General features: G+C 36.7%; 1 protein-coding gene across 6 annotated transcripts in view; it reads left to right on the top strand.

The window, feature by feature from the left end:
- MTUS1 (microtubule associated scaffold protein 1) overlaps positions 1-22,816 on the top strand; it is a 108,132-nt gene that overhangs the window by 31,571 nt on the left and 53,745 nt on the right. For 4 of the 6 annotated variants that reach the window (XM_072335715.1, XM_072335714.1, XM_072335713.1 and 1 more), the window contains 5 exons: positions 765-963; positions 11,480-11,662; positions 16,093-16,224; positions 18,547-18,651; positions 19,716-19,763. In XM_072335715.1, coding sequence (XP_072191816.1) covers positions 765-963; positions 11,480-11,662; positions 16,093-16,224; positions 18,547-18,651; positions 19,716-19,763 — 667 coding nt within the window. The remainder of the gene's footprint in view (positions 1-764; positions 964-11,479; positions 11,663-16,092; positions 16,225-18,546; positions 18,652-19,715; positions 19,764-22,816) is intronic. The other 2 variants (XM_072335717.1, XM_072335719.1) reach the window with 2 other exon arrangements.

Raw genomic sequence — 22,816 nt, 5'->3', positions numbered from 1 at the left:
TAACATGAAAGTAAGGACATTCTTTTCTAGTTCTGGATTTTTTTAAAGTTTGCATTGAACGTTACCCACTACTTTCAGAACCACAGATTGAAAAGAATGCTTTCAATTCATCCAGTTCAGAGAGGGAAGCCTTTGCAGTGCTAATTATTCTGCTGAGACCCAGTAACTCCATAGACCAAATAATCTAAAATGCTCAGTAATCAGCTAGATTAAACTTTGTATGCTGCCTTCTGTAAGATGAGGATTAATTTCTGAAAATGGGGATTGTAATTAAAAGTGGAAAGTGCATAATATGTCCAAATTGTCACTTATTGCATTGAGTCACAAAAAACTACGAGATCATTTGTTCGTGCTCATAGACTTACATCTGTAGGCGTAGTTTTTTGGCAACTTAGCAGTTGCTTGGTTTAAAGATTAAAAAAAGGAATCTTATTTGGGCACAGTCATATTTAAACAGCTCAATTAAAGCACGGAGGGACAAGGAAAGAAGGAACTCTGACATAAAGTGACCTCTATAATCTCTGTCATTATTAGCGACTGTTTTTAAACTTCTAGTTTTGTGTGGCTGAAAGCCATTTAAGAGAGGGTTCTTGAAGCTGTGAACTGCAGGTGACTGACTGCATCTTTGGAGGACCCTGTGACAGGAAATACCTAAATGTGTCACTTACCTGTATGGTCAGTATTTCATTACAGATGCCAGGAAGGGTACTCCTCAATGTCTCACAGTCTTGATCTAGTGTTTTTTTTTATCATCTGTTTTAAAGCAGATGCCTTCTGTGAAAGGTGAGAATGCACAAGAGAAAAATACACCAAAGAAAAGCCCAGTCACTCTACGAAATGCATCCGCGTCCAAGGTTAAGATGGTGCCATCTGTGCTTCCTTTGAGGAGAGGAAGTGAAAATAAAAATACCTGCACAATCAAAGCACCTTCTCAAAGAGGAACTGTTCTATCGTCAGGCTCTGGTAAGATTAATTTTGATTAGGATGCTACCACATAAAGTTTCTTTAAGATACTGCATTTAACGTACTTTCAAACAGAACTTATTTGGTGGTACAGAGTTGTGTTTTTGATACCAAATGTGAATTAATTGGAGTTGTTAATACGGGGCTTAAAAAAATGGGTTTTATCTAATCATCTTAAAATCTCGTCTTGTCAAGAAGGTGGTTAGGAGGGAAAATGGTATCTAAACAGTACTCATAGTTTGGTTATATAAAAGAACTTTGTGGAGATAAAGCTGAAGTTATTCAAAAGGTGTGTAACTGAAAAGGAGAAAATGCAGATCTCTAGTACAAAGCATTTACAATAAGCAGCTACATAACACTCCAATGGGAGTGAGCCTTTATTTCAGTATGTACCGTATTTCCTCAACCTAATTTTGATATAGCTCTGAAGTTTCTAGGAAGGATAAAACAGAATTAGAGACTGCTGCTTCAGCTGCTAATTAAACTCACACTGACTTACACTGAGAGTTAAAAAAAGGATCTCAAATGTAGACTCTAGGCTGTTGTTCAAATTTGGTGTGTGCAAACTAAATTCTGTAGCTGTATGGTAGAGATTCAGAAATACTCTTGTAAATTGTGCTTTTATTTTTAAACGAAATATGGAAGCATATCTAATTATGAAGGCAGCCTAGCTATAAATGACTGCACTAGAAAAAGACTACACTGTAGCCTGAAAAGTGTGCTTAGTTAAGGACATCCAGTAAAATGGTCTTTTTTGTCTTTTTTTTTACCCATCCAATCCAAAGTTATACAACGGTCCAAAATACTTGATTATATGAAAGTGATTTGTGATTAAAATCTGTATCTATTGCTCTTTATGGGATGAGTCTCTCAGAGGCAGCAGGTTTATTCTGTTCTCTGATTTAAGCCTTGCTAATATGGACGATTTGCTCAGTTAGATAAGTATCTGTAAGCCACCCATTTCTTGCAATATTTTTACACATTCTTAGAATCTCTATTTAGAGTTTGACTATCTGTCTTAGAGGAACTGAGATTTAGGTGCATTTTTGTTACTTACATGATTAACCCAGTGCAGCTTTATGAAACTATCACTAGAAATAGTTAACTTGCTCTATCCCTCGCCAAGGAAATTCTTAAATGTATTTCCTTGCTCCCTGATAAATGTAGGGGGCAAATCAGATGATGGGAGCACTGGTAGGGGAAATAAGGATGAGGAGAAGTAGGAGTTGCTTGGTTTTACTATAAAGCCTCAATGTTTTATCAGGCCATACCTTTCAGGTGAAGGCCTGACCACAGATGCTTATCACATCTGTTTTTAAAGTTTTTGAGATAAAATTGTACATACATTTACTGTGGCCAAGAGGCAGCTTGTGAATGATACAATTCCCCGTTAGTGAAGCTGAAGTCTGAGCGTAGGGAATAACTATTTCTTTCAGTTTAAGTAATTTGAACAATTCAATATTAAACATGTGCCTCAGTATGGTTCCAGCAGCACAGATAACTTAACTTGCTCAGTAGCTGTAGTTGTCTCCTGTTAAGATTTCCTAGGTTATAGACAGGCTAGCTAAATCCAGAATGGAAAGGACTTCTGGAGGTCATGTAATCCAGCCCACATTGTCTGTAACTGGGTCAGCACTGAATTCAGGCTCTGTCTGGTGCTTGTCAAGATGAGTCTTTGCTGTCCAAATCCTAACAATCTGGTTGAGCTAACTCTTAATCAGTTTTTGGGTATGTTTGGGTAGTAGGGCAGGAAGACATGATGGTCCAGCTATGTCATCTCACATGTATGCTAGGGGAGACAAGCAGTCCACCTGACCAAAAGGTGTTTGAGAGTAATAAGGAACTCACGAGCAATAGATTGCATCATTGTCATTTTGATAGGTAAATAGAAAATTCCTCTGCACCCAAGAAATAAAAGAAAAAATGCCCAGTGTAAGATGCCAATTAGATTATAACTTCACAGGAGTTGAAATCCTGGTTTTTGGTGTGTTTTGTTTTGTTTTACTTTTAAATAAAACTAACTTTTTGGAGGTAGCACATTCCACCAATAGGTTCTAAGGATATAAGGAATGACTTGTAATTTCATACTTGTTTGTGGACAAAAATCATAATTCCCTGTAGATAACCTTTTCACAGTGGAGTGTGAAGGCGTGTGATACTGGATGACAGACAGGTAGCGTGCCCTTTGGTATCTTAATTTTCTATTGGTAAAAATACCTATTAGAATTTAAGACAGAATAATGCGTTTGAGTCACTTGATCCTTACTGGAAGGTGTGTGTAATTCTGGAACCTTAGTTCAGGATTTTGAATCAGGCCAGAAATGAAAGCAGCTATTGTTTTTAATCCCAGCTAATATGTGCAAGCCTTCTAATCGGGTGTATAGAAACACAATGGAATACTAATATCCTGCTAATAGTTGAGGTAGTATGGTTTGGAAAGCCTCAGACCTTCTTTTGACTTGAAGGGAGATGTGAGGGAAAATGAAGAGGCCAAGGAGCTTTGATGGTTCTATAGAATACTGCTCCAAATTCTTCTGCTGTCAGCCTGTATCAGGAAATGTATATGAAGCACTATGACAGTCTGAACCTCAGGAAATTGTTTCGGTTTTGAATAGTATAAAATAGGAATTCAAGAGATTTATTTTAGATGTAAAATGTAAATGCCTTTTTTTTTTTTTTTTTCCTTGTACTGCTGACTACAGACTATCAATACGTTTGTAAAGGAGCAGAGCTTTAACTGCACTTACAACTTCTGATACGCTACTACTTCACCTAACTTCTGCTTTAATTTTGTTTTTCTCTGTTGCATAAAACTTAATGTTGTTGCGGATTTCTTAGCAATAAGAGCTAAGTCATATACTCTGCATAATAGGCACTATTTGAGGATGTTTAAAATATTTTTCTACTGTTTACTGTTAAAGACTTCCAGAAATTAATGAAAGCCATGTGAAATCATCTTTGGATTCAACATGTCTTTTGCCTCTTTCTAAAGTGTAGTTCATCATCTGACAGTTATTTCTGATGTTTTAAGTACCTTTTTTTATTTTTTCTGTGATTCGTGTCAGTAACATCTGATTTATTATCTTGATAGTTAGTTGCTTCTGTGTGATTTTGAGCTAATGGTACTCCCTCTCCCTCTCTTGCTAGTATTTTCATGGCAACTGGAGTAACTAAAGTAACTAGAGTAACTTAACTAGAGTAGTGAAAGCTTGGTTTAAGGGAAGTTCAATTGTTTGAATTCTATTTTTCCTTGAGGATCTTGGATAAATGAGCCCTTTTTTTTGTTGATCATCCTGAAGGACTTCGCCAGTGTGCTGCAACTGACTGAACTGGGGTGTGGGAATAATTCTTCCTTTTCTATAGCAAATACACTTAAGTTGCACTAAACCACAGAAGATTTCAGTGATACTTTAAAATACTGATTTTGTTTGTTCAGAATTACTAAATTTCTTCTGTTCATTTTTTGGCTCAATCTTGCACTTTAAAGTGTATTCCAGAGAAGGTTCTGAAGTTAAAGCAGATTAAGACTGTTTATTATTGGGTATTGTAGCTATTTATTTCACAAAGAAACTCTTTACAGATAGAAAATTGAAACCAAATGGTTTCAATGGATTTTCATGCAGCTTGGAAACACGTATATATACTTGATAATTCTGGATTTTTTGGTATAGCCTTTCACAAAACTACTGAAGCAGAACCAAAACAACTTAGTTGCAGTAAGCATTCCCACAGTCTTAAGTTTCTGACTTGAAACTGACACTGAATGTTGACATTGAACCAGAAGATCAACCAAACATAGTAACTGCAAATCACTTTTCGGCTTTTATCATCCCTCCTATCTACCATCTGACTCTCCAAAGTTGCACTGATGTGCTGCCAAGAGGAAACAAAATATTTCAGAAAGCAAACACAACTTCCAGATTCTCTGGCCTGAAACTCCCAGGTCTTTATCAAAAAGCTGGACTGGGGAGGTAACCTGTAAAGATATCCATGTACTTTCTCATGAACAAATATGAAATGCACCAGAGAGTCTGCAAATAAAGTTTAAAATTTAATTTCAGCCACTCTTTTTATGTGCTTTCCCCTCTCTTTCTAAAGAATCAGCCTCTTTTATGGATCTTTGAAGCAGGTTAGACTAACTTGTTCAAGGTCATAATTTGTCCTTATACTCATGAGTCCATTATAATTGGTCCCTTCTCTCTTTAATACATGTGCAGTGCTTCATTAAACTAATTAAAGTCTATGTTAAATGAACTTAAAACTCTCATATCTCTCTTTGGAACTGTGGGAATGAGGAGATTAATACATGGATTTCTGTGAGGGTAGATGTGTCCGTAGTATGACATAGAGCTTGCTTCAGTCTGAACTCAGTGTTATCCAGCCAGAACCCCCTAAGAAAAGGGGAGCTTGGAGAATGCTTCTTGCTGAAAGGACTCTCCTGCCAGATGTCCATAGAAAGAAACTCAAGTTTGCCTCAAGTTGGTTCATAAACGATGTGACTTGCCTTGTGATTTTGATAAGCTGAGCAGGTGACTGCTCTAAGCTGTTCTGCATGTTCTTTTTCTTTGAGCTTGCTTTTCTACAAGCTGTACCTGGGTAAGGAGATACCTGGTCTTCAAGAGAAATGCTGTCTATTAATGAGATAGAGATGCAGTCATTTGGATCCAGAAGTGTTGATTTACATTTTGAAGCCAGAAAGAAGCCGTAAAATGATCTAATATGAATTAGACACAATGAATTTGCTTTTAGTTTTGACTGCATACACTAGTGGAAAATCTTGCTATGATTTTTGCACCTACTTTCTTTTGTTACGTTTCCTTAACAAGGAGCAGTCTTATCGTGCAATAGTTATTAATGTTTTGTAAGCGTGATGTATGTGTGGTTCAGCATTTAAAAAATAAATAAAATTTCTATTAGTTTTATAAGTCAGATGGGTTATGAGAAATGAGTAGAACCTGCAAGTTATTTTAACTGTGTAATAGGGGATCTTTTACAGTGAGTAACTTAGAAGCAAGTTGATAGATTTATCTCTGGCCTGATATTCTTAAAGGTGGAGTTTTGAGTTTTTTGGAGATAGAGGAAGAAATAGAGGAGGTGGTGGTGGCAGCCAGGTTTGAGTGTAAACTTAGATGGTATTTATGCCAAAGACTATAGTATTTCCAGTATGATGTTGAACACGTTATGTGTCTGTTAACTTCCAGCTTCTTTCTGATGCCATCAGTGCCATACCTGGGGACTTAAGTTTCCATAGAAGTTCTCAAACTTTTTACATGTAACTTGTTACTAGCTGTATTGGGATTTCAGTTAGGTATACCAGAAGCAAGAAGCACGGTCACACCTGAAGAGACTGATACTGCTAGTTCACATGTGAATGCTGTCAGAAATGTGTATGTAGCTAGTAGTATGTTCTCTTCTAGGAGTGATGTGCCAGCCACTTCCCTGCAGGGGAATTTCTCTGTGCCTAGTCATTTACTTGCAAGGACATGCTGAGATATCTTCAAATAATTCTTCACCTTTACTGGTTAGTTTTGAATTCTGCTTGGGTGGGGTACAGAAGGAGAGAAACAGAAGTCCTTGTTTTACTAAGCAAAATAAAAGTATTTATATTTTGCTGCAGTGTGGTTTCTTTTCGTGCAAAGCATGGAGTACTTAATTCCGACATAATAAAGAAAACTTAAAATCTGTAGTGTTAATGTGGGTATAAAAGGTGTAAACTATCAACAAATTCTTAGTGTGCAACATGAAAGGGGCCTGTAATCCAGAGAGCTAGAAAATGGTGACAAATGTAATTGGGTGTAGTTGGTGATTTTCTTTTGCCTCAGCTTTCTTCATATTATTTATATAATAATTTTTGGACTCTTCCCTGTGCCCACTAGTACTAGACAGATGAAAATTTCTGATAGCTGTGTTGAGGCTACTAGTTGGGACTTCTTACTTAAAACAGGATGTGAACAGTGTATATCAGTCTCCTGGCACTGTTGGAATGGGCAAGCCTTGCCACCTTAGCACTTGCAAGATGGCATAAAATGGGCTGCTGTTTGGAGACTGGGTTTGCCTTTGGTTGTAGGATGCAACTAGGCAACCACATGGATGTGGTTATTCTTGGGTCTGCTCCAGTTCAGTCTACAAAAGTGAAACAAAACTGAGGCAGATAGCTGTTGGTTGTGTCAATAGTTAACAACAACAAAATGCATTATAACAGTGATCTCTTTTCCAGTTTTACTCTGAGAATATTGGACTGCAAAGGGAGGAACATGTGGATCTCTACCCAGATGATTGCTAGCAATCCTGTTGCGTTTGGGGCACAGAAGTGCTGTTAGTTCATTGATACCTGTGCCAGTGATCATAGGTGAATAGAATAATGTTGTGGAAACCTATATCAGATAGAGAATTAAATCTGGCTTTCTATCTAAACTGTTCTATGATCAGTTGTTGTCCCCTAAACAAATAAATCTCTTTAATGTAAATATCTGAAAACTCATCAGTAATCTCACATTTGCTGTCTTAGCCTATGTTTATGTTCAGCAACTACAATAGTACTAGAAAGGCAACCGATGCCTTTTTTTTTTTTTGGCAGTTTTGATAGTAGTTTGAGGCTTCCAAAGGGAGAGACAGTACTTCAAACACTTCTTATTCCTCAGAGGAACTCTGACTTGTGTATAATGTAGCACAACTTATATTGCGGAATGGCTGATGAAGCTTGTAGCCATTAGAAATTTATTAGTACTTTTGCTGCTGTTCAGCATTCAAAGCAACAACCAGATGCACTCTTAGATCTCTGGGAATAGTAGCGTGCTGGAAACACTAGCAAAACTGAGCTTGTCTTTGCATGACTGACTTACTCCTTTCAGTAGACACCGAAGTATTCTCTTGAACATTTCAGTCTCCTTGCTTTACAAAAAAGCCTTGTCCTGTAGACTTAGATTCAGCTTTTTTGTTGAGCATAAAACTGTTTTTACAAGTAGAAACATTTAGCACCCTCTGGAACTTAACACTTACACAAGAAAAGTCAGAAAGGAATAAGACAGAATTTTAAAATTGGGTGTGTTCAGAAAATGTGATGATGAAAGCCCCAAACCAGCTACTGTTGCATTAAAAAACAAAAGCAACAACAACAAGGATTTTCCAAAGACCTGTTGTGCATTTAAGTCTGCCCTAAATTTCTGTCTAGGAAAGGCTTCTGACCTTTAATTTCCAAGCACTGTATAGCCCTGCTTGCTCTGTGCTCAGTTCTAGATGTGGAATGTGTTGATAGGTTTTGAAACTTTGGATTCTGAATCTTAAAACAGATGAATGTGTTTAACCTTAAAATCTGCCTGTTGTCAGAGCTGTTTCAAGTTAGCCACTACTGACATATGTTTATTTTCCTAATAGGAGTTTTTTGGGCTCCAGCCTTAATTTATTCTGAACAATAATCCACCTATGCAGGATTTGTGTGAGGGGATGCTTATTTAAGTGAGGACATGAAATCAGAACTACTTGAAAAATGATCCATGTCCCTTGCTTATTTCCATACCAATACTAGAGATACTTTAACATACTTGCTGTAACATAGTTGTTGCATAGAGATGTTCTTTTTTTTCTGAAGAGCTGCCAGCTTTTTACTTCACTGTAGAGGAATGTGATATTTCTACTTCAACGACTAGATTAAATAACTGATGAAAGCCAGCTACTTTGATGCTATTGCTTGTTGTCATTATAATAATAGATCACTAACTATCCTGCCTGTGTTGCACGTTTTCAGTACTTTTGTTTGTATACCATATATTCCTGTCTCCATCTTTAAAACCTTTTCCTTTAATTCTGGTTAGGGAGTGGTACTTTTTAAAGTATTTTGTAAAATCATTGTATTGCTTGAAATAACACCAAGAGTTACTGCACAATGATCTTTGTTATGACTAAAATTCTTCAAGGAGGGCTCTTGAAAAATGTTACTTGTACATTGTAGTAATTTTAATGGAAGCCTTGGAGTGAAAGCACACAGCAGCAGAACTAAGAACAAAGCAAAAATTATCTGTTTTATTCTGTCCTGAAACTTGATGCTGTGTAGCCCACTGAAAGAGCTTTTCTTCACTGCTGACTTTGTAAACTGCTTCATTTCAGTTTCAGTGAAGAAACCAAGCTGGCTGGAAATAACGTATGTGTATTTTCACGTGCTTGCCTCTATTCCTCTTGAGTGAAAATGACTGAAGAAAACAGGATTTCTTTCCTGTATCTTTCGAAGTGGATGAACTTGGAACCTGGCACAATAGCAGACAACAGAATGTAGCTTATCAGCAATATTTGTTCCAAAATCTGCCTTTTGAAATGTAAACCTTTAACATATGATGTCATGCAAACTTAACCTGCAGTGTTTGTACAGCAGCCTTTTGTTTCATTTTAGGATATGTGGTAATTAGGAGGGATTGGTTGCGTAGTTTAATTTTTACCTTGTTTTACTGAGAGGCTATTTAGCAAAGGGATTTTTGACTGGCATGGATTAATTAGTTTTCTGGTACGTTGATCCATTAATGAAATAAGCTTGTTTACTTGAAAAGTTTTAGAAAGTTAGTTTAGAACTGATTTGTTCTGTGAAATCTAGAACCAGTGCTGATTATTCATTTATCTGTTTTATCAGACAGGTGAGTTTAGAGGTTTTTGCTTAGAGTGCCTGTCTGAAGTGACTTCTGTGAATGAACCGCTTATGGTTCACAGTGTTCTCATAGCACAAAATAGGCTGGATGCTCTTTGGTGAGTTGGATGTATCCAGATGCCCTTTGCAATAAAATAATAGGAAATCCAGAATATGTCTGATAATTTTGTTGCTGATTTAATACTAGGCTAGATTAAAACCATATGTAGCATCACGGTGCTGCATAGTAGTGCAGTAAAAGTGGAGATCTTAAGGGAGGTCTGACACTTAAGCATGTTTAATGACTAAGGTAAGCTCATGTGTCATGTTCAGTCACTGGTATCAAATCATATTTTAGTGCATCTTTAGTATATACTGTAGGCAGGGTTTCTCTGTTATTACTGAACCGATTGAAATTGCAGGAAGTAGCATGCATGTATCTTCCTTTATTCACACTGATCAGATTTCTGTGTACTTCATAGAGGATTTGAGGTACATTATTTAATCCTATTGCACCACCTACTGTTGAAATGCAAACACGTTTCTGTTGCCTAAGTCTTCATATAATCCTTTAATGTCATGCTTTCTTGGATGTGGTGCAAACTGTTATTTCTTGATTATTGGTACTCAGGAAAGGGGATTCTGCTGCAAAACTGATGTTGAATAATGTGGAATTATTAGCTGTTTTTCCTCATATTTCAGCTCTCCCCTGCATAGCTTCAGAATGACAGAAATATAACTGTTGGCAAGAATAAAAGGAAGGGTTATTATATTCAAATAGAAAAACTGATCATTCTAAGTAAAATTCATCTATTTTTGAGTAGTATAAACTGGGTCTATGAGACTTTAAAAAGGCAATAAAGTCAGGAATTAAGGTAATCTGTATAATTGAAAATACCTAAATCTGTTTTCCTTCTCTCTATTTGTTTTGATTTCTCTACAAAAATAATGAAATCTTTTCTGTCATTATTTGGAGACCTTTATAAAGATAGATTCCTTGACATCTGAATTGTAATTCAGAGCTGTGAGTTCAGTATGTGCACGACAAGTCTGTGTATACATAACTTTTTGAGACAGCTGTATTTTTGGTCTGGATACACACTTTTGAGGAATAAACTGAAAGTTAATTAACTAATCTGAAATGTTTCTACTAACAAAGCAACAACATTTTTAGCAGTACAAGAGGAAGCTTCTGTCTGAAGGTGGCACACTTCCCATTTCTAAATAGCTTGATTAATCCAGCTATTGGGAATTTATGTTCAGTGAACTCAAATGAGAGCAGCAGTTAATGCAAAAAATGTCTTTGCACTATCTGACCATTGAACTTGGTTCCAAGATGTGCTGCTTAACTAGTTTTGTAGAGCGAGTCAGTTTTAAGGTGTATTTATGTGAAAAGTGTACAGTTTGATACTTCTGTCTTGTTTGTCCTTGAAAGTAGATTATCTTATAGTATTCCATGAAACAGGGGAAAAAAGCAGTGTGTGTTTGGGGGTAAGAAGAAACGAAAGAATCTGTCTTAGGTCATCTTGAGGCATAATACTCAGAGGTAGTGAAATGTAAGTAGTAAGCTTTTATGTGCATGCAAATGTCTTCCTTGAAGGCCAGTCTTATAAAGACTGGCTCTTGACTTAAGTCTCAGATTAGTATGAAGGTAAAATAGGGGTTTGGGGTACTCGGAACTGTTTTGCTATATTTACAGCATTTGTGTCAAGGAAAGAGCTTTAAAAACTATATACATTTATTTACCATGTAAATGTGAGATAATTGCCTTTTTATATATATTTCTAGTACGTGTAAATCTTTCTGCTTGTAGGTATATATGTAGGAGAATGCTTAAGTTTATTCTCTAAGTTTGTTCTTTTTCACTTTCCATCTCCCTTTATCCTTCCCTCTATGATTTGACAGGTTTAGGATCTTCACCAAGAGAGAAGTATTCTTCTGTGAAAAACTCTCCAGCTTCCCGGGCTAGCTCTGGTAAACTGCTCACCAAATCCAAAGTGCCTGTCAAAAGATCAGTGCTGGAGAGAACACCTAGTATCTCATCACTCAGCAGCACTCAGAGTGAGAGAAGTCTCTTCAGTAGTAATTGTAAGTAATTTAAACTGATACCTCGCAACATCTGTTTAGAAAAGTCCCCTTGAAAGGAATCCTGCATGAATTATCATCTTACTTCTTTTTAGTGTTAGATCTTACTCTTTTTGCCTCTTGGCTAAAGACTTTCCTTCTGCAGACATACCATCTGAAGGAACTTTGAGCTTTAGATTTTGATTTCTTGAATACAAATTTCAGTACAGCTACTCTTTTGTCACGAAACATGATGAAAACAATGAGTGTTCTTGAGTAGAAATTGTAAGTTTAATAAGTAATGTGTCACCTCTGAATTTCTTACCATAATATTTGCAATAGCATGTTATTATTTTTTTTTCTTATACTGGACACTTGTGTTGAAACTAGATCATGTCAGCTTTTATATTTCTAGGACAAAATGTGAAGATGAGATCGTGAGCAGATAGGCAAAACTGCTTTTAGCTGGTGCAATGTTGAATGCAATTTATCATTTCTGTTATAACTGTAAGCATTGATGCATGGCCTGAACTGAGTCAAAACTGAGGGGAAAAATGGCAGAATTAACTTAAATTTGGAGCTCTACCCAGGATTTGTACCAGTTGTTGTGGTGGTTATGGGGGTAAAAATGTGACGAAATTAACACCCAGCTAACTCTGTCAGATGTGTATGAGTGTTTCCAGCTATACATATTCAAATGAGTATATTCAAATGTGGTGCTACAATTGCATTGTTTATTTCATCTGCAAGACTAGGCAAGGGCATTTGCTTTGTGTCAGCCTTCTTTTGAAATCTGCCTTCGATGGACTGGAAAAGAAAAAAGCCAAACAAAAAAACCAACAACAAACTACTGTGCTTTAACATACAACTTCACTTTATGTATGCGCATGCATGCTTGCATATATATTAACTGAATGTTCTCTTGTTCTTTCTTATTTCCTGTAGTGTCTTCATTAAAAATGAAAAGCTAGCCTATTCCTCAAAGGAATAAGAGTACGTGTAATAAAATATGCACTCTGTGTTTCTCTGTAATCAGGCCGGTTCTGTTGCCCCGACAGCCATGTTGACTTTTGCTGTTCAGTTTTAGAACTGTATCTGGAATTCCCAAGCAGCTTTGTCCTCTCTTCCTTTTACTCTTTGTGTAACAAAGGAGAGGGTCATTGCATCATAACAAAGAAATGTATGCAGATTAAGTATCCAAACCCATGACTCCTTATTTAGAGTGATTTGCTAGCTGCTTTAATCTGTTTTGTCCACTGCCTCGAAGCTTACAGTTTTTTCCACTCCGATTCACAAAGAGCAAGCAAGAGGAATATGAGAGGTTGAACATGGCTGCAGTCTGGCTTTGACTTCAAGCTTGTTCTGATCCTTTTTAAATGACTATACCAGGAGGACTCCGCAGTTGCACAGAAACTAATTTTTCTCCTGATATTTTCATCAATTCTACACTAACACCACCAACTGATTCAGGAAGCCACTGTGATATTACCTTATTGACACTGCTGATAGTGGGATCCTACAGCTTTTGTATTATTCCTTTGTTAACCTCGTTTACTGGGAAAAGAAGTAGGTTGTATTTCTTTTTATTTCTTTTTTAAAGCTTGTAACTTGATTATGGTGAATGTATGAAATGTTTTGATTTGCTGATTTTTTTCAATGAGGTGATTTTTCATTGGTTAAATTGCTGAACTTCGTAAGAATTATTTCAGTCTGATATTCTGTTTTTATGTGTAATGAATTTGGGTTACATATGATTATATTTTAATATAGTGTAATATTTGACTTCAAATCAAATTGTAGTGAAAAAGTAAGTTTACTTTTTCCTCTGTTTTATATTCAGTGCTATTCCTTTTTTCTTCTAGTCTTTTTGTTAGTCTTCTATGCAGTAACGTCAGGAAAAAGTCTGTGTTTGTAATCCTTCGGTGCTTTTATTAGGTTTGTGTGTCCTGACTAAATCAGGACTGTAGATTTGTGCTGTGAATGTTAGGAAATCTATAATGAGCTATCATTGTCCTCTCAACTGCATTAAATTTACAAAGACATTTTGCTTGTTTTGTTTAAGGAGTTCATCTTGTTAGTGGGGAAAAAAAAACTTACAAAACAACATGTCCCTCCTGCTGTGTCAGCTCAGCCCTTTGTTGTGGGATATCGTTGGACTGATCATTTTAGCAGCATTACTCTTCTGCCTAATGATCATTTGATTTTTATAATTCTTTTCTCTAGAGACTTTTCCTATCTGAGAAATTTGGAAATCATGAAATTTGAAATGAGATTGATATTAAAAACATACTATGCATGCACACCAGTTTGAGCATCAAAAACATCAATTTTTAACAAACCTCCACAGTTTCAGCTGTGAGCTGAAAATAGTGTGATTGGACATACTGAAATATGTACACTCTCGGGTTAAGAGAAGAAACTTGAGTTGCATTAAAATAATTGCATATATGGGAAAATGTGTTTTAGAGGTAAAAAGTTTGTTCTAGTAATTTACCTTGAGATACATTTCTGTGTGGTCAATACTTGAATGAAAAAGAGCACTTACTGACTTGCGTTTAAACATTTAGCTCTTGGATTTGATGAGACCATTTTAAAACTTGCTGGTATCTCATCAAGACTGCAACATCTACTTATAGAAAAAGGCAAGCCTGCATTTTAATTATGCATACAATCTGGTTGTCTGACTCCACAGCTTATAATGCAGTGAATGGTGCCTTACTGACCCTGCATCAGGAGTGTTCTTATCCCTAAAGCGTTACTTCCATGGTGTGCTTGTGAACTATTAGAAAGTAGCACAGCAGTTTATGGGCAGGCAGTAGCTGCCTGCACTGAACTTGGAGCTAAAGTTCTTAATTTAGTAACTCCCAGAAAAAAATGGACTGCTTAAGAGCACACGCTTTATTAGACCAAGTTAACTTAAATCATCTGCTGTTGAACGGGGTCAGATTCTACCAAAATAACTGCAGCATTGATGTTTTATGCAAATTGTTTCTCATGTATAAATTTCTGTTGCAGATGTTTAGTTTTTTGTGCTCTCAGAAGATCCATCTCCCTTTATTTTAAAAACAAACAAAAAGTAGAAAGCTTTTGTCAGGTGTACCTAAAAGGGAAAGAAAAGGGAGTTCTGTTCTTCCTTCCTGTTGTAAATGTTGTACTGATTCCTGGTCAAGAAGCATTTTTCTGAAAGAGTCAACTTTTAGATGAATGATTCTAATGTATTTAAATTAATATGAAAATAATCTTAATGCTGCGTTCGATCTTGTGATGTATAGTATTAGATGTGTACTTCCTGTTACCTTAAAATCAGCCTCATAAAACACTAATCTGAGGCAAACTTGATATTATCTGTATTTCCTTTTATTAATCTCTCTTTCCCCTGCTTCCCCTAATGAGTACTGAAGGAAAAAAAAAAAAAAAAAAAAAAGGTAACAGCATGGCATCTTTTCCATTGATTTAGTTGTTTTTGATTATGCTCTGGTCAGTGTGAAGTCAACTTCTTAGTCTTAAGGTATCAGAATGCTGACTATCACCATGTTTTTTTTTTTGCTGTTTGAGGCTAAGTATTTCCAATCGGTACTTACTCCAGAAATCTTTTCATGTTTTTTGCTGCAAAACTAGAACAAGCTATTGTCTCTCCCCACATTTCAGTTTTCTTTCTTTAGCTAAAACTTTCTGTTGTGACACTAAACCAAACCTCCCTGAAGATCCCTTCCCTGAAATGGAGAAAACATGGTGTGCAGCAATTTCTCTGTTGGAAACCTGATTTTTTTACATGAGGCAGAAAATGTCTTGCTTTTCCTAATTTGAGTCTATTTGCTCCTTTTTCTGTGTTTGTTTGTTTGTTCACTGTATGGCTTCAGCTCTCCTCTGGTGTTTGTGTTGGATGGTCAACATCTAAGGACCTCTGCCTTTGAGGAAGTCACTTTTATGAATGCGTACTGCAGAAACTTTTCTTTAAACTTGTTTTGCAGCAAGTATCTCTATTCAAATGAGAAAGAAAAGGGAATGGTGCTGTTTGAGGCAGTTCTCTTTTTTACTTTATTTTCTTAAAAGAACAAACAAACAAACACGCAAACCAATCAATTCTGTGGCCAGGATGACTTCAGACTGATGATCTCTCTTGGTTTAGTCAAACTGAAATGCCTTCTACATTTGCTTTGTATGACATGGTAAGGCTTCTGTTCGTGTATTGTTATCAGTATTCTTTTGCATATACTCACCTCCTGTGCAAAGTTCAAAGCTGTATGTCCAGTTCTTAGAAGTGTTTGCAACATCCAGGGACTAATCTGTTACAGTTAATCAGTCTGTACAGAAAATAACAAAAAAGTTCATAATATTTTTATTCCAACTTTTATTTCTTCTAACTTAAATAGTGAAATGGGCTTACTTTAGGATTTAATTTTCTCCAAGCTAGCTACTTTCTTGACCAAATTCTCCATTGTTCTTTCTTGTAGCTACAAGTGCCACAGTCATCATCAAGAATGGAGAATGGCCTTCAAAAGCCTGCCAGAATGGAACTTCTGGATCTGTCTCTTTGAAAGCAATACCAAGACCTAGATTACTCTCATTGAAAGCAACTCCAAAAGGTATCTGAATCTGTAGCTACAGTAAAACTAAAGCTACTGCTGTTGCAGTGCCTTACCTTTTGTACCTGGCTGCCACCTGAAGCAGTGAATATTTAGCAGTAGCCTACTGTAGGAAGTAGAATTACATCAGTGCTTCAGGTTTCATAAGATTTCATAAGAAAGCTAAAACATTCTTTGGATTGTTGTAACTGCTTGGTTATTTCAGGCAAACGAGAAGGTAGTCTGCACTGTAATGTGGACTTACAAGAGCAATATGGATGTGTATGGTACTGGGACTAAATGCATTGTGTGGTGGGTGTAAAGTAAAACTCTCAATAGAGTTTTACTTTATTCTAGTGTCTTTCTTTTTTGTCACAAAGCTCAGTCACAGACTCTGTAGCTGCTGCTGATCTGCAGGGTAGGTCAGCTTTGAATTTATTGTCTGGATATGGTTGTGCTTTTCTTCATGCAGACTTGATATTATATTTGCCCCTATCAGAACAGAAAGGACCTTACAGAATAGGAGTAACTCTTTGAACGAGATGTTACTAGATGAAGCCTCTTCTTGAATGAATAGCATTGTCTTACCATTCAAAGGAAAGAACTGCACTAACAGCTTACCTCTCCATGCTTCTTTTTCTTGATATTCTCCTAACTGACTAAGAGGAAGCAGAGGTTTGCTTTTTTTTTTTTTTTTTTTTTTCTAAAGAGATGGATATATATGGAGATAGATAATTATGCTTCATCCCCTGGTGATAAAGGAAATTTAGTTAAAATGCACTTTCTGACTTTATATTAGTGTTTTGGTTCCTGTTCCTGTTTTAGCCAGGACTTCTCTGTAAGCCATCAGTGCTTTTCCACTCAAGCCACAAACAGCAGCTGACAACTCATTCTCTGACCAAAATTAAAGGCATAATGGGAGCAGATAAATAAGCTTGTGCTCTCTGTCCTGTAAATCCTAGTTATAATCAGCTTGCTTCTGACCATCTTTGTGGTGAACTGGTTATTGTAATTGGATAAACCTAATTAAATACAATGCTTCTGCTTTAGGCTTAAGTTTTAAGCCTGCCAAATGTCATGCTATAATGACATGCTTTAAAATAGTAAACAGTGATAAGAGGCAGACATTGTCAGAAACTGTAAATCACTGAAACAAACAAAAATTATATGACTACCTGACAAGCTGATGCTTTTTATGTCAGGCCCAGGTTAAGCAATGAAGCTATTCATTGTTCAATCACTTCAGTGATCTGGATGCTGGAAGTGTACCTTCAGCACCTCCAGGACTGTTAACGCCAGAAGTTGGTGTTCTCTCTCTCCTTGGCATTTGTGAAGCTCAACCTTGGCTGCTCTGTTTTGGAGTCTGCCCATTTCAAGAAGGTTATTTGGAAACAGCATGCTTGGGAACAGTGTTGGAGCACATGGCTTGCGATGAGAGGATGAGGGACTGAGGCTTATTTAGGTGAAAGGAAGAGTAGGGGGGAGGTATTGTAACAATCTGCAATTACTTGAACAAAGATGATGACTCCAAACTGAGTAGTACCAGCTAATGTAGCAATAATCACAAATTATGGAGTGGGAGACCCAACGTTTTGGGATGAATTATGAGGAATAGTAGTACAGGTCCATGTTGTCCACTAGGGCCATAGGATCAGTAGTGCGTGGGGACAGGACTAGGCGTAATGGGCTGAAACTTCAGCATAGGAAGTTCCGCATGAATGTGCGCAAGAACTTCTTTACAGTGAGGGTGACGGAGCACTGGAACAGGCTGCCCAGGGAGGTGGTGGAGTCTCCTTCTCTGGAGGTATTCAAGACCCGCCTGGACGCCTACCTGTGCGATGTGGTGTAGGGAGCCTGCTTTGGCAGGGGGGTTGTACTCGATGATCTCTAGAGGTCCCTTCCAACCCCTATAATTCTGTGATTCTGTGATCTCCATTCCTGGAAGTTTTCAGGACTCATTGACAGCTAAATTCATCTTGGTGATGTCAGCCTCCCATCAGAGCAGGCATCCATAGGTCACTTTCAGCCAACTTTCCTGTAGCTGTTTTTTTTGCCACTGTTTAAGTGACTTAAGTAATACTATCTTAGTGCTAAGGTGAAGTCTTCCCTTTCTTTTTCTTCTCCTAGTAAGCTTTATTAAAATTATATTTCATTGCTTCAGTAGTGGGTTCTGGTTAAAACAAAGTTGAGCTTAAATGTAGCATTAAATTTTCTAGAAAATACCTCTTTTTATATTTATTTAAGTAGTCTCATGCATCTGGTACTGTAAATATGTGATGTTAGGCATGTCTTTATTGCTGACATGGCTGTACTTTTAAACCTGATGTAAGTCTCTTCTTCTAGGAGCCAAGTCCAGGTGTGCTTCTCTGAACCAATGCACGCCAAAATCATCTGGGCCATTGCACTCAGCAAGGAAAGTCAGTGAGGCTAGAGGCAGTCAGTTATTGGGTAAAGTTATTTTCAATTATATTCTTGTATCTATTCATCTTGAGAAAGAGGAGCTATGCTAAATAACTTGAGCAGTTGAGACTGTCAATCCATTCTTTTCATGCATAGTTCACAGCATTAGAGATTGGCTCTACAAGAGATATTCTGTATATATTTGTTTATCTGAAGGTAAAAGACACTGTACTGCAAGTACACTGCCTGCTTCAAACTTGGATCTTGAGTAATATGTACTTAACTTTGCATTTCAGTATCAGATATTTGCTTTACCTTTAGTATTTAATTGAAATTAGTCATTTTTTAAATTAGTTTGAATCAAAGAATAAATTTGACTCCTCAGACAAATTAAGTAATAAAAGATTTTCAGTTTGGGAGTAAAGATGCACTTGCTTGCAGCATTCAGGTCAAGGGAAACAAGTACAGTTGTGGTATAAATCTTATTGATAATACCACTATGGGGAAGAAGACAGCCGAATGTGATAGGTGTTGTAAACAGACCTTCTATAATCTTCTGCATGTAACTTTCGTGCTTAAACCTAGCAAAAAGTGTTTTCCTTAAATTGATATCCATTAAAATAACGAGGCTCTTAGTTCACTTTTCACATAACGCTAAAACAATACAGCAATGGTAGATTAACCTTCTCACTGTTTTCATTCATATCTAACTTGATTAGGTAGTGCATTTTGTACCTGTTTTATGTAAACAAAGTAACTGGAGTATATACGTGGAAAAAACTATGATGCTGCTTGTATGGGTAGTTACTTTTTGTTGCCTGTTTTTTATTCCATTTTGTTCTTTTTGTTTAAGATAATAAACAGTGCTACCCAGCTTAAATGAAGTATGGTAACTGAAATAGAAAACACGTTTGACTTGATAGGAACTCATTTTCCAAATAATTTAACCTTTTTCATACCAAATCTTCCCTTTAAACATGCATCAATCATCAGAAAGATGAAACTAAAGCTGCCTGTATGACGAGGAAGTTATGTATAAGGAGAGAGAAAAGTGCAACTCTCTCCTTTACTGACTTGAAGCATAATTCTGCTTTCTATTCTGTGCATCTTAGGTACTCCTGGAAAAAGCAGACACCAGAGTTTGTTGGCTTATGGTTCTGGTGAGTTCTCTGAAAGTATTTTTACACAACCTGAAGTAGAACTTAAATTTGATTTACACATTATATTAGTATATTATTTCTTTCCTTGGAAAAACAGTTTTGCAACGTAAATTCTGTAAACCGTCACAGATCCTGATTTCAGTTGATAGAAGGTGAAGTCTTGTTTTGTCTACTTAATGTCTTCTGGTTACCCAGTTTGTAGAGTACACGGTCTGTTCTGTCTGTCATTCTCTTTTTCCAGTGAAGCATAAAAAGGTTTTAACACTAACAACAGGAGGGGAAAAAAAAAAAGTAATGAAACTTAGATGTAGATTTTGCTGTTTAGCCACGCTGAGGTAAGTAATGATTACAACTCATGTGTTGTGGCTTTAACATAAATAGTCATGCAGAATAACAGGTTTTTCTGGAAGGTTCGTGGTAGCTACCCTGTTAGTGTCAGCTGTCTGTGTTTCTGTCACTGGAGACTACACTTGAAAATGAAATTATCCAAACTTGTTAGTGCATGTGTCTGCTTGGATGGCAAGAGAGGAGTGGCAGCTGATTAAGTGGCAGATGGTGTTCCAAAATCTGGTGGAGTTCATGGACTTCATCTTGTATTTGTTTTCAGTGGTCATGCCAGTCAGGGCACCTGATGCTAGTTTCTCTCTGCTGGGAGAGAGAGAGGCCTTCAGATTGCTATTCACAGAAATTTCTAGGTCTTTTTCAAGAGAACATGCAGTCAAAACTAGTTTTCTGAGCATCACTGAGTACGTGCTGAATTAAAAGCAGCTTTTAATTACTGAAAAGCCTTTTTTGAAAGATAGTGAGGTTCACTATCTGTGTCCCCTGTGAGTGAGTAGCAGATGTCTTTCTCAAAGAGGTGCTGTAACTAATTAGGTGTTATGAATTTGAGCCTGGAACTGTGGAGTGAAACTATTCTGACCTGTCACTTGGGTTCTGTGGTAGTATGTTTTTTACTAACTGCGTGCATGTGAGTTGAATGTTTTGCCTTTTAGTTTTTTGTGTGTCAAGTGTCTGACTAGCAATTGTGACAGAGTGCTTTGCTTGAGATCTCTCATTATTACAAGTCAGCTCTTTGCTCGTATAACAAGACAAAGTGCTTATTCTGTTTTTTACTCCTACTGATATTTGCCTGAAGTAACGTTTAGATACTGCCTGACAGTGCAATATCTAAACATGAGCTTGTGTATGTGGTCCTTTATATGTGGAACTGCAGAAGATGATGCTGCTAGGAAAAGTGTTTTGCTTAGTTAGTTTGAGGTAACTTGTGATTAGGGAGAAGCTGTGTTGTCTCTGGGTTAGAAGCTTCAATATGACTCTCTCTTACAACTATTACAGCACTTTTTCTGCATTTTCCATGCAAAAAAACAGTGCTTTTACTCTTTTTGCAAGTTTTGTGTAATCTTTGTTGTGATCCAACTTTTCCAAGCTAATAGAGAATGTGACTACGTATCTTTGAAGTATTACATGTGGTGCATTATACTGGCGCTCTAAAAATGTGACTGTAAAGTCTAAAATAGCCATAATGTTTAGTGATTTATTTTTTGACGAATGTTCTGTAGCACCTTATTTTTGCCAGCTGAGTAGTTGCATTATAGTGTTTGTCTTACGAAACCTGTTCCTTGCACTGAATCAGCTTCCAAAATTGGGTGATAAACTTGTTAGACTTCAAAGTTAATAGCTTTGTAACTTACATAGAGCATTAGTATAGTGTTCTATTTATGTGCACAAGCTTTCTGATAGAGAAGCAAGACTTTTTTTCCATCTTCACAGTTGCAGATAGTTTTTAAGTACACAATTAAAATATTGTGTGTCTGTTTGGATGTTCAGTGTAGAACGTCTTACACTTTAAGACTGTCTTTTAAGAGGAGACAAATAATCCTTTTTGAAATGAACTGAAGTAATGCCAGCTGGTACCATGTAGAATGGAGCCCAGTATCTTTTTTTTTCTTCTTTTAGTTGCCTTGATACTACAATGCAGCCTTGTTCTAATGATTGTGTCTAGTTAAAGCTTTTGTTCTCTTATTTCATAGTTAACTCGTTAGTTAACTCTACAGCTTTTAGCCTCATTCAGTGAAGGAGTTGAACCTCACCTCTATTTCTTGCACATGCTCTACCTGAAGAGTCAATACTGTAATGTCTCGAAGCAGAACTATATGGGAGGAAGTGGGGGTGGAAATATTGATTACCCTATCAATGTATTAATTGTCAAGCTCCTGTTAGTATGATCTCAAAGCTGAAAAAATAGCAAGCATTTATACAGTGTCATTTCTGTTCAGATTGTGCTTGTTATTCATTTTCCATTCATTGAAAGAAGTTGCAAAATGCCTGGATATGCTTGAAAAACAAGATGCAACGTGCTGCTAGTATGCCTGTACGCCTGGAGAGACTAGTTATTTACTGCTGTTCCTTTTTTGTTCCCATTAAAACACAAGGGTCCTTTTTCTGAAATCTGTGTTTCTCATGAGTGATCTTCCAGTGGATCAATACATTTCTACATGCTCTGTGGCTTATTTTATAGCACTGGCTTTAATGCCAAGGGAAAATATGCTTTATTGCTTCTTAACTTGCTAACTTTTGATCACAGTGTACTTGTATGCTAAATGTAGTTTCTTAATGTAATTATGACTAAATCAGTTGCCTGTTGTGAGCTGTAACTTTGAACTAGATGCAGAAGTTCCTTCAAAATGCTTTCAGTTTGCGCTCTTTCCTTTGTTTCTCCCGGCCTCCCTGTAGGAACAGTGATCTACATCTCATACCTGGGCAGTACAGGAAGTGTAGATAGGAAGTGAATATTTAAATCTCATTTCCGTTCTTGACTGAAGGTTAGAGAAAGTAATGGTACAGTGATGTCTTTTTGCAAGTAAATGTCTTTTTTGCAGTTCCAAAAGTAAAGCTATTATTTTAGGAATTCCCAAATCTTTGTTGGGAATCTTTATCGTTCTGTTCAATGACTCTGAAAGGGACATATGGTTTACTATGGATAATTGATGCTTGTGACACAGCAGTGTTGTCAGGAAAGCTAGGGCAACTGTTCAATAATACCATTAAGT

Source organism: Excalfactoria chinensis, chromosome 4 (assembly GCF_039878825.1).
Source record: "Excalfactoria chinensis isolate bCotChi1 chromosome 4, bCotChi1.hap2, whole genome shotgun sequence".
NCBI classification, from domain to species: Eukaryota; Metazoa; Chordata; class Aves; order Galliformes; family Phasianidae; genus Excalfactoria; species Excalfactoria chinensis.
The sequence above is the reverse complement of the archived record's forward strand: the minus strand, read 5'-3'. Positions and strand labels throughout refer to the sequence as shown.